The sequence below is a fragment of the Ceratina calcarata genome, unplaced genomic scaffold, assembly GCF_001652005.2.
Source record: "Ceratina calcarata isolate Rehan_Ccalc_2016 unplaced genomic scaffold, ASM165200v1 scaffold88.2, whole genome shotgun sequence".
NCBI classification, from domain to species: Eukaryota; Metazoa; Arthropoda; class Insecta; order Hymenoptera; family Apidae; genus Ceratina; species Ceratina calcarata.
In genome coordinates, this window is record NW_017180156.1 from 494317 (window position 1) to 507096 (window position 12780).

General features: G+C 48.6%; 1 protein-coding gene across 5 annotated transcripts in view; it reads right to left on the reverse strand.

The window, feature by feature from the left end:
- Nucleotides 1–12780, reverse strand: part of Antp (homeotic protein antennapedia) — a 101038-nt gene continuing 88258 nt past the window's right edge. For all 5 annotated transcript variants that reach the window (XM_026818795.1, XM_026818799.1, XM_026818797.1 and 2 more), the window contains 2 exons: nucleotides 9525–11027; nucleotides 1–390 (listed from right to left, as the gene is read on the reverse strand). In XM_026818795.1, coding sequence (XP_026674596.1) covers nucleotides 137–390; nucleotides 9525–10335 — 1065 coding nt within the window. In that variant the 5' untranslated portion in view covers nucleotides 10336–11027 and the 3' untranslated portion in view covers nucleotides 1–136. The remainder of the gene's footprint in view (nucleotides 391–9524; nucleotides 11028–12780) is intronic.

Here is a 12780-nt window from a genome sequence, read left to right on the forward strand (position 1 = left end):
GTGTGTGTGTATGTGTGTATGTGTCGGAGGGGCGGGGGTATGGGGGGGAGGAGGTAGTGCTGGAAACAAGGTATTAACGACCCTGAGAGAGATGAGACCTCTTTGGAAGTTCCACTTCTCCGGTGGGGCTGTTCGCTCAACCCTGCGGCGAGGTCTGAGGCGAGATCTCGGTGTCCCCGTCGCCGGAGCCCGGCTCCCCTTTCGTCTTGTTCTCCTTCTTCCACTTCATCCGTCTGTTTTGGAACCAGATTTTGATTTGCCGTTCGGTCAGGCAGAGAGCGTGCGCGATCTCGATCCGCCGCCGCCTGGTCAGGTATCGGTTGAAGTGGAACTCCTTCTCCAGCTCAAGGGTTTGGTATCGGGTGTACGTCTGCCGGCCCCGCTTCCTTTCTGAAATCATGCAAATCGATCTTGCTCTTACCCCGTCGGTCCGTTAGCCTCCCGCCACGAAGCTTCTATGAACTCCTCGCTCTTATTACGGAATCTAATTGATCGACGCGTTCGAATTGGAATTCGATTAATAGAAGTTAGGTTTTTATCGTATCGAGAGGCAATTGGTCGTCGTTCCAATGTCTCTCGTCGCCTCCATTATCGACCTACGTCCGTTACCCTGACGCGACTTTAACGATCGAAGTTCGCTACCAAAAGAAGGAAAAGAAAATGCATGGAAATCTCGGATACCGTTCACCGCTGCATTCCTGCCCAGCGGAGGTAGCCACGGGGTACGCGAAAACGCTTCGTTAGCCGCGCGGTGCACGCTCGAGGCCGCGATCCGAGATATTTAATGAACGCCGGAGTAACCTGCTTCGGCACGCGGGAAAGTTTTTACCCAGGAGAACAAAAATGCCTGTCCGACGAAAGAAAAAAGCTGCCACCTCTGGGCTCGTAGGCGCAGTTCCGCGTATGATAGATACCTTACAGATATCCGTGACGTGATCTGCGCTCGGTGTGGCGGTACACGAATCCCGAACGAGAATATTAATTGTACTTGCCAAGGGAAAGGGAGAAGCGCGGACAGAGAAAGAGAGAACTGGACTCTGCGCGGACCAGCGTACACGCGTACAGTCAGGTCAAAAAGCGTGGACGGGTACAAGATTTAACGCGTACACGGTGCGCGTTGTAAATTGATACGAAAGATGCGAGACGTTGAGTCGGCACGTAGGCAAACCTGATCTTGCCGATTAATTTTTCTATCTAATGGTACGGTGCATGCGTTACGCGCGAGAATCCTATTTTCTGCGAGAGGTATACCTGTCTTTTACACCGTATACTCGCGCAGCAGGCATAATCTCAAAGGGTTAGGTTGGCTGTTGCCACATGAGCGCGAGAGGGCAAAACGAGAATATTTCAGAGTGGTACGAGGGAGGGAAAAAAGGAACAGACGGAAAGAGGACAGCGAGAAAAGAGAAGGAGGAGGAGGAGGAGGAGGAGGAGGAGGAGCGAAATAAGACGAAGAAGAAGAAGAAAACTCCTTGGTGAGCATTCGAGGCAAACGCCGCCCGTCGCGCTGTCGGCCGATGAAGACGGATGGCGACTCTCCTTCGCGTGGAGAGAGCGAGAGAGGAAGAAAGGATCTTCTCCTTCGAGGGTTCCGCGCCTCTCGACCGGACGGAGAACACGGGGAAGGAGAGAAACTCTGGGAACATGCCCTCTCCTCGCCCTCTTACCTCGGGCTACGCTCTCAAATTAACAACATACCAATCTCTAGCGTTTTCTTATAACTTTTGACCATTACGCCCAACTTCCACCGATTATTATTCTCCGTCCCAGGCTCCCAGTTTTTGTCGTCCCGGACCCTTCCACTAAATTATGCTTTTAAAAATGCATTAGAATTACCACGGGCGATACGACGCCCACCGCGTCGTCGTAAAAACTTGACGAACTTTAATAACGAAACCGAATCTCTGCTGCGACAAAATGTTAAAACTGATCGTGTTCAGATCTGTTGCAAACAAATGATACGCCTGTGGAAACAGTCGTTGCGAAATCAAAGCATCTTTGATGTCCGGTTTAGGAACGGCTAGCAATCACGGGGGAAACACGTCCGCGGCAAAATTGGAGTCCTAGCGAGCCAATCAAAGGATGCCCGGGATAAACATAGATCTCGTGTTTCATCAAAGAGGCTGACGAGTCGCGCCTCCGCTTGGAAGCCCCGGTTTATTAATGTTCATTCGTCAGCCAGTTAATGAAGGTGCCCCATTGAAGACAACCCAGAAGAGATCATCAAAGACGTTCAACGAAACGATGTCCGAGGCTGGACCGTGCGATTAGTCTATGCCCCTATATCGATAACAAGTATCATTGCCCAATCGCAATTAGGAGGCGAGGTCATGTACGCCATCGAGAACCGCGAAACGCCAGGTGCTACCGTTCAAAGAGATTCTTAATAGCGACCAACGCTTTTGAAACAGTTGGGTAAATAATACTCGGCGCTTCAACTCATCGAAGATCATCTATCATACCGCGAATTGAACTTGGAACGACTACTTCGTGTTTTGGTGTGTCTAATACAAAGTTTCAGTGGATCTAAGCTCGACCCAGCGGCTGTTTTATGGATCGTTTCTAAAAATAAATTGAAAAATCGCGTTGACGCCTCGGGCGCCTCAGGAATGGAAACTCGCGTCAGCCTCGCAGCGAGTAACTATTATCCTAATAACGAGGTAGCGCAAGGATATCGGCAATATCCTCGCGACTTACGTACGGCTATAGCCGTCCGGCTTGAAATCGATAGTGGACTCGAATCTCGATCGGCCTCGTCCGGTGGATTAGACGTCAGCCTTCTCCTTCTGTCGAGCATGCGGGCTTAATTAAGCAGCCGCTCGGTACCGAACGCGGACAGAAGCCTTAATCGACCAGCGAGAGTAATTGGACGTAAACTGTTGGAATAAGAAAATTTTCAAGGCGCAACGAACTAGTCATATGAAGAGTGTTAAACGGAGAGAACAACGTTGCTCGACCAAGGGAGTCCTTGAAACGGTGCGAAGGCGTTATCAGGGTACCCGATCGGCAGTGAATTAATCACCGGTATGAATTCACGCCGGTCCGCAAAGAATTCAATGGCTGTTTTCATTGTGCGAACGCGTTCGTGGGAAACGCGAGGGTGCGAGATACTTTTTATGATCGTTACTGGAACGCTCGGGAAGAAATGCGGAGCGAGGCTCTAACGGGGAATCATTTTTCAGTTGAACCATGACCCAATTCTTGAGAGAACGTCAGAATTTGTTTTGAAATCGAGATTTTAGAGGAACAAAAAATTGATGCACACCTCGGGGGTAGATCGCGCGAATTTGTGCACGGCGAGGTACGCGGGACGCGTTAAAGAGGTCGATAACAAGAAAAGCTGGCCAGAACCAGAACCAAAGCCAGAGGCCGCGTCGCGTCGCCGGGTTTATGCTGAAACCGGCGTTCCGATGGCGGCGCGTATAGCCGTAGCCGTTGCTCTCTCGCGGACGGAGGTGACTTTAAACGCGGGGCAATAAATTAACGGCGTTGGGTTACGCAAGGATCAAATGTCCCCTGGAGTATGCCCGAGAGATTTATGGGTCTGCCTTCACTGGCGCAGCATGAAGGAACGGAACGGAACAGAACAGAACGTACACAACCGTATGGCTTATTATAGGCTAGTTGCTCCGCTTCTCTCTCCCTCGTTTTCTCCGTTCTCTCTCCGCCGCGGACCGACGCTGGTCTCTCAGAGAGACCCGCCGCAGGATACAACATGCGCGCAGGACTTTTCAGATGAACAGCTAGCCGGATGTTGTAACCCGCTAATAAGGCGCGGCCACCACTCGCTGCCCAATTAAGCTAAAGCTTTACGTGGCCACCTTAAGGCCAGGCCTTGAAACGCTCTTCGATTAGATACCCTAGATATCCCATTAATTTTATCGCGTTCAACCCTCCCCCGAGCTGCTGCCCGCGACGGGTTCTGGTCTGTTCTGTTCTGTTCTGGCCAACACCGATCCGGGCCTCTCTCGGATTATATGACCGGTCGACGTTGCTGACAGAGGTCCAGATTAATTGCGAGGAATCCGGTGAACCCGCCTTGGAAAATCTTTCCGGCCGGTTTCACAGGTTCAGGTGGTTTCGTTCGGGACCGAATAACGACGGAGGGCACGATATACTTTCACCCTTGTACAACCGTGCGACGTGAGAACTTCTTAGATAAATATGAAACGCGAAATAGTTGAAAAATGATCGAAACCTGAACAATAGCTGACACCTTCGGATCTGGGAGAAGAAACAGTGCTTCGGCTCGCGTCTCTTTAATCCCGAACACGTGATCGAATAAGTTGCCTCCGTCTCGATTCCCGTCTCGACCAACCGTATATATTTTAAGCGCGGCAATCCGTCTTGCTTTTTGTATTTCCGTCCTAAGCTGTTTTATGTCACGTCGTTTTCGTTGAACTTTCTTCGCCCCGAGAAGGGAGTCATCGCTTTTTTGCTCGGCGAAAGGCAAACCAGCGTGGCCCTCCACGTGTACGGGGGTCGAGACGGTAACCTTCGTTCAGGAATTTCGTCGGTTGTTTATGCAGCCCTCCGGAGCAGGGTCGCGTTCCAGGCTTCGCAAACTTCCTGGATCTTCGATTCGAAAATAAAATAAAGAATCGTGAACCAAAGGAGAACCGGAAGAACTTGAAACGACGCGAACAGCTTGTTCGATCGGTCCAAGTAACAGCGACTGGTTCGAATGGAAGCAACGTGCAGCTGACGAGAATTACTCTCGTCGAAGTAAGTATTTGGGTTTTGGATATCACGAAGTGGAAACGTCCTGAGCGCGGAATGGTCATCTAGGCCGTAGCAAAGAGACGAGAGAGGAAGTGGAATTCAATAGAAGTCACCGCCGGAATAGGAAGAACGTCGAGTAGATCGACGCTCATAGAGGGAAGTTTAGAAGCGGAGAGTATCCGATAGGAGGCCCTCTATCTTTGCCTTCTTTTTTTGTCTGTCGGAGCAGACGGACGGGACAAGGAGACGAAGTCTGAAAGCCCGGGGGAGTGTTAGAAGGTCGAGATAATGAGCAGCGTTGAACGTATGCATTGGTAATAAAGGGGTATCCGTCTGGTCGGTGTCCTACTTTGCCTGGCCTGTTTTTATTTGCACCTGCTCGACGAACGGAGAAGTACTCATCGAGAAGCGAGAAACAATGACAGAAAATGAAACCCAGATATGAACATAGTCTTTGTTAATTAATTAACGAGAGTGGTGGGTATAAACGATCAGAAAACTATGTATCAGATAATTTTACTAATGTCTGACATGACGGACCTTTGACTACAGCCTACTTTGAGACCAATTTGAAATTTCTACGTATAGGTAATTTACGCGCGAATCCTCGAACAGAAACTCATATCCTTCGCGCGGTACATCGTCCATGGCTGTCTCGGGAGTTCATGGCGGCGGCCCAAAAAGCAAACGGACATAGGGATTTCCGTGGAGCGATCCATCATCGTCACCGTCCGCACGCCCCCTACTCTTCCGCAACTCTCTCCTTTTCTCGCCCTCTCTAACCATCTCTGTTCCGTTCTCGCACCGCAACGTCATTTCCTCGACGCTCCTCCTTTCTTTGCCCCTCTGGGGGCCACCATCCTCTCTCTTTTTGAATATCTCACGAAGCCGCCATCGTTACGGACACCCGTCTCTCTTTTCTCTCTACCCCTCGGCGTTCGCCACGGCAAAACTATGTATATAGAACGAAATTCAACGGAACGCGTTTCGAGATGAGAATTTTGATCACCACGACCGCGACCGTACCCGGCCACGTTCGCGCAGCCCACAGGTTAAAACTGTACGCCTGCCACATGGTATCTAGGGAATTTTTTACGATCCTTTCGTCGACCCGAAAGCGGAAAGGGTTGGGGCTCGTCGATCAAATCGGACCTACGGTCGTTTCAAATATTCCATCGAAGTTGAAAAAACTTGTTTGATAATTGCAGAAAGTAATAACCGGCACAGGTTGACGAATACGGTTGCGAGCACGTGTCTCGAAGAACGGAATAGCACAACCGAGTTCATAAATCTGCAGCCTCAATTAGTCCGGCGAGCGAAAAATAAAACAGCAAGTCACAGGGAGCAAGGGCCATTTTAATTCCTCATTACGCGCCGGGTTATTGGCCATTTACGCAGCTATTTCATCCGATTAATTCGACGGTGGTTGCGGTTTCTTTTGCCGCGGCACTTCGTTCCGTTTCGCTAAGCGATCGTGTCGGTGCTTGGATTATGTAATAAGAAATGTACGCCCTCGTGTACAATGTACGTACACACGCTCGAGAACGCGGCCGTGTACGCGCGCAACAACGGAAGTCTCACACCTATGCAGAAGAGCGCGCTTATTTGCAAGGGAAGGAACGAGACCGGCCACGGCCGAAGGCACTCGGTATCATAAATCTCTGCGCGCTAAAGGGACCACAATTACTTTATTTTAAACGCGATAGCTCTTATCCGCCCGACGAGTCCGTACGAATGAATCGACGACCAATCAATAATCTAATTTGTTATTACAGAAATGTAAGCCCGTCCGATTGACGTTAACGAAACGTTTATTAATAACCACCGTTGCTCGTCGCGAGTATTTCGATCTCAGATGTATAGAACGGAATCCCCGAAGCGTCAAGTGTCTGAGACTTGTGAATTATAAGCTCATCGCGTGTTACTTCTATGGTATTGCTACAGCGTTTCACGGGGCATAGCCGCGAGAAATATTACGTTTTGTCGTATGATAATGCGTTTCGCAGGATAAGTCGTGGCTTCTTGCGGTAGTTACATTGTAATTACTGATGCTCGAAAGCCGCAGACCGAGTAAGCCGCGTCCGCATCGGGAGAGTTAATTTTCGACGTTCCTCTCTTTTTCCATCGAGCTAATTGGCTCGATCGCGCCGCCGCCGCCAGCGCGAGGATTTCGCTTTAAATTCTATCCGCTTCGCTGACCAATTATAAAAAAATGTTAATCGATGAACACCGTGTTCACCTAGCGCAAAGCGTGGCGAGCGTGAAATACGAACGACAGTGATCAATTGCTTGAGCTCGGTGCATCCGCGGAGCTTCCAAGTATCAGCGACAGACGTTGAAAAAAAAAAATTATTTCGAGCAATTAATCATCGCGGCTAATCGTAAATTGAATTCTGTAGGAATCGCGGACCGATGGATCTGCCGTTACGACCCAAGTTTAGAGAGTAGAGAGACCGATCACTTTTTCAACCTTTCGTCGACGCGGTAAGCTGGTCTCGTCTCGAATCGTAATGCGCATTGACATTTCGGGGGCCAGCGAGAACATTAATTACGTGAATTCTCAGTGGTCTAACGCTGTCGCGGCTGTCGCGCGAGTCGACAGGTAGTCGGGGACATTTATAGCGAAAATTCTGAGCGTAACGAACGGATCTCGATGCACGCCAGCAATAGTACTACCGTCCCCGCAATCAGAGGAGGCTCAAGCGTTGTCGAAAGTCGTGCGCAAACACAGAGACGGCGGCGGCGTTTCGTGATGTTCGGTGAAACCGAGCGAACATGCCCGGCCAACTATCGCCGGAATTTCCTAACCGACGTAACCCGCAAATGTCCCCGGCGCGGCGTAAGGTGCCAGGGAGAATCTCGGCAAGGTTTCACCGGGCAAATGCCCGGGAGAGCCACCTGCATCTATAAAATTGAGCCATGCATTATTCATCGAGCCGCCTCTGCTCTTATAGCGCGCTTAGCTCAGCTGGTGTGTTTTGCAACGTCGAAAGAAACGGGTAGCCGTGGCCGCGAATGGATAACCGGATAGTAAATTGATACGAGCTCTATCGTAATCGGTTTGACCTGTACTACACGAGTAATAGAATTGACTGGCGCGGAACTAATGGGCCGTCCTACTAGAAGAATGTTCAGAGGAAACCTATTTAACGTCGACGTCTTTTCAACGATCGGAACTTGTTCTACGTTGTTAAAACACGTATAAATGACGAAGACGATGGGGGAGGGAATGTTCGACAGGAGCACTTTCGCTGATTCTGGATAACCAGGCTCGTTAATCAATTTTCGGAAGGAAAACGATGCTGGTTCATCAGAGGGATGAAACGATCAATATGTTTAGTTAAAAGAATTGTAAAAAATGAACGAACATGGTCGAATTGTGCGGTAAAGACAAGTGTGCCGACATCTATGAGCAGGATCAGGCACCCGATGCTCTTTCTTCCCTTTTGACTGGCAGCGAAGCGTGGACCAGCCTCGTCATAGCAAACTAAACCAAGGGCGACCGTTTATCGGTGAAAGGAGCCGGCTGGTATCAGCTTTAGAACCAAACCGAGAGATGGTCCGAAGGGTGTCGTTTAAAAAGATCCCGCCACCGACGTACGAGACTTTTACTGATAGAACTTACGTGTATAATTTTAGAGAAACCAATTACGATGATTCGAAGAGAAGACTACGTACTTGACACCACGAGATTCTCCGAGCGACTGAAGAAGTAAGGAGACGAGAAGAAATCGGAAGGGGAACCTGACCTTGCAAGGTGACGAAGTACGCAATTTAGATTTCGACACCAAAGAGTCGAAGGGAAGAGAAATAAGAGTAAACGCAGCGGGGCACCCGGAACCTGTGCTCTTACCTAACCCGGAGATAGGATACCGTCGGGTTAAGGGAAACGGCTATTATCGCTTCGTTATTGCCGTCATAAATTTTGAACTCGTTGCACCAAAATAACACCGGCCGATTCTCCTCAGTCACGGACGGTTTTAGAAAAGTCCGGTGTACCTTTCGAGCCCCGTCGTATTTCAGAGAACAGGTGGTTCGACAAATACAAACGAGTTGAATTTTATTTATCCTTCAAGAATGAAATTCTGTTCTTAGGTAAAAAAATAAAATGATTTGAACTGTTAGGGGTGAACGAAATCTAATGTTCTCGTGTAAGTGAGGAAACTGGTTCAAAGTAACATCGAAGGAGCCGCGAGTTATCATGGGAATAAAAGTGGATGAGGCTCGGCAGCCGTGGAAGAGAACTTTTATGGGGTACGTGTGGTGAAACGAGCACGAGAGCCGAAAGGTCGGGGCAATAAATAACTCGGGACGTCGGTATACCTAGAAACTGGAGACATTATGCCAATCTTGGCTTCGCGAAGCGTACGAATGTGGTCTAGTTTTACCTACCGTTGCATAAATCTGAAAGCGGCTACCTGCCATCCCCACTCAATATAAAAAAAAAGAAACCTTGCTTTCTATCCGAACGGTCTTTTCGGCCACGCGGGAAAATACCTGGAGACCCTATTTTCGACAACCGTATCACGTATTAGGCCTCTTCTTTACTTTATGAATGCAAAATTCGTGTTCCTTTTTTTCGTCACGTAATGCGAGATAGGGGAATTTTTTTCTTTTGATGCGAAACAACGCGCGCCAGGTCGGACGATTTTAAAAGTCGAGACTCGTTCACTACCGCCAAAATCTTCCTGCTTCTTTGATTTACGATCGCGTTGTTGTTCGTCAACATTTCGGAATATGAATCGTGAATGACGCGCCTGCGGCTTCTTATTCGCAATAAATGGAACGAAATATCTCCTTACCAAATTGACTTCTCATCCACGGGTACAGCGGACTGGGTAGGTTCGCGCTGGCCGCGCCTTGAGGAGCGGCCTGTTGTTGCTGACTAAGCGGCGACGCGACCACCCCCTGGTGTTGCTGAGCTTGCTGCTGTTGCTGGGGGTGCATGCCCGGTTGCGACTGCTGGGATGCCGCTTGCGTCTGCTGTTGCTGCTGGTACATCATGTGCTGCTGCTGCGCCTGAAGATGCTGATGAGGGGGTGGTTGCTGCTGTTGCTGATGCTGCGTCTGTTGTGGCTGCATGTGAGGGTGCTGCGAGTGCATCTGATGGTGCATCTGCGCCTCGACCAGCGGCGGGCTGTCCGGTCCATCGAGCACGCTACCCTGATGATCGACCGCGGCCGCCTGGAGCTTGCAACTAGCGTAGACAATCGGGGTGGACGGATGTCCGTTGGGTGTCGGCGTGTGCCCCATGTGACCCATCCCGGGGCTCGGGGACGTCGACCTGTAGCCGCCCATGCCGTCCATGCTCCCGTGATCCTGTTGATGCTGATAATAGGTCGCGTTCCGCATGTCCATTCGATTGTACGGCGGAAACCTAGGATAAGGCATATCTTGCTGGCCTCCGGCAGCCCCATAATGGTGAGCGGGCACTCCTTGACGTAATAAGCCGGGGTCGCAAGGGTCCCCAGACTGTTGGGACTGCTGTTGCACCGATTGGGTTTGCTGGGGCACCTGGACGGCGGCACCGTAGTGCTGCTGATGCTGATGCGGGTGTTCCACCCCGCCATTACGCAGGTCCGGGATGTACGAATTCGCGAAGTACGAACTCATGCTACTGTCCCACCTGGCCCACCTTCCGATGCCTGGCCCACCTCTTTCTTTATTTTATCGCTCGTCTTCTCGCGCTCTCTTTTTTACAAAATTGATCACCGGTTTATTTATCTATTCCTGCCTCCTCTCCTTCCTCGCCACTATTTTCCTTCCTCCTATCGTACAGCCGATTCTATGTTCCTTCGTTTTCTCTTCCTTTCCCTTTTAATATTTCTCTGTTTTGTACTCAAATGCGTACGGACACACGCGTCCTCTTTTTTTTTTTATTACGTATACATGGATACTCCTATTTATTTATATACACGTTTGTATCCTCCCTCCCTCCTCACACACTCTCGTAGAACACGCGCGCGTGCACACTATATATTCGTATCACACCACCATCACCGTGAATCACTAGCGTATCATCGAAACAATTTCCTCCTCCTTCTATCTCCCGTTCCGTTCGCGCTCGTTTATCACACTGGACTCATCGATACGAAATGAAAAATAGCAAGGAGAAACTATAAACTGGAGCACTAAAGAACCGTGAGTTGAGGGTCGTTGGGTTTTAAACTTGTACACGAGGGGGGGGTTTTGTGCAAGATGGTAATCAGAGTTCCACTTCGGCGTGGTATCTTCGTTCAAAGCGCCAAGCCGCTCCAGACACGTTCCGTTCCTCTGTCCACCCTGCTAACGAAGTTGTGCCGCACCTGAAAAACCAAAAATCCACCTCGCGTTAGCGACACGAATTTGTCAGGTTCACTTTTTATTATTTGTTAAAGCAGTAGAAAGACAAGAATACTACGAGTACAGGACTCGTCGTTTCCGAGATTCTTGATAAACGACGAGTCGAATTACGATTTCATTTAATCGTACCGCGTTAAGTTTTGAGCCAGCTCGTACGTCGGCTACGAACTTTGTACTGAATGAACGGAGGTTTGCTCGGCGTTTTGCTCTGACAAGAGTGACAGAAGGCGAGTTACACACGTGCTCGTCACGGTGACGGCCATCGCCCAGACACCGAACTCTCTGCTTGGCCCTGCTCCGTGTAGGCGGGCTAAACGATCGTTAAATTTGGAAAAATTCCCGGTCCATTAAGCGAGCTCTACGCCTCGTCGAGATTCTCCTACTAATTTTTTTGTTGCACCCAGTTTGCCGCCACCGAGTTCCCCGCAACTCGTTAGTATGTAACTAGAATCCCGTTGCTTCTTCTCTTTCTGGTATTTCTGAGTGAAGACAATTCCAAGAAAGTATTCGGGATTCAACAATTAATTCTAATTCAGTTCGTATCATCGAGCACGCGAGAATTTTTGACGAACGACTCGTTCCGAATGGACCGTTTGAAAAAACGAAGACACAGAAAAGTTGTCGGTGCTTCATCAATTCATAGAAGCTCTCACCGAGTACAGATTACTAAAGAGTCGCAGCCCTATGGAACTTTGGGCGGCACGAAAAAGTTGGCAATTTTTGTCACCCTTTAGAATATATTCAGAAATAAGAAGCAAGACACTCGTCGATGCTGACCAATTGCTAAACGCAAAAAGGATCCTATGCAATTTCTTTCTAACTCCATTCGTTAAGAAATAATTAGCGATCGACAAAATAATTAATCGATTAGTCCTGAATTAGCAGTTACCTACAATTTTTAGTTGAAACATTTTTCAAAATATCGAGAAAAAAAAAATTTTGTATTTTTCCGGGATTTGGTCAGGCGCGTTCGTTTATCGCCAAAACTACTGTTGCCGCTAGCGAAAAATATTTTAAACAAAAGTTGTAGATATCACGAAAAGCTATGAGTTTTGTATAAAACATTTTTTTCTACCGTCAATAGTTAATGAATATTTTCCAATAAACTGATTTTTCGTTTTTTGTGAAATACTCGTTAACTATTGACGCTAGTGAAAAATGTTTCATACAAAAATTGTACCTCTAGCTGTTAGCGATTACCGACTGTGCTTTGAGCCCCATTGAGCCCCATTCGCTGGCCCAACGATTACACATGCACTGCCATTCTTTAACAGTATCTCCTCGGTGAAGCTCTCGAAACGATCTCTCGATCAGGTTTCGAAACCTTCCATACCGGCTCTGCATCATCGGCCCGAAGCGGCTGCCTGGCGGACGTCTGTGCGCGAGCGTCTTATACTACTTATTGTTAGACCGAGCATTCCCTATACATATAGTAATGGCTGGCGAAATTCCTAATTCTACTGCGACGGTAGCAATACAGTATCGATTCCAATCGCCTAAAATACGTGCCTGCATAATTATTATAGACCACATAATATTTTTCTATCAATATACAGTATAAATATAATGACCCGATTCCATTTGATGCTTAATACTAGCTTGTTTCACAGTTACGGTTGCGACTAAATTGATCACGTACAATTCCTATACTCAGTCTGAACATGCGAGCAGCAAAGTTTAAGGATGTATTGGCTATATAGTCAATACCAAAAGTTT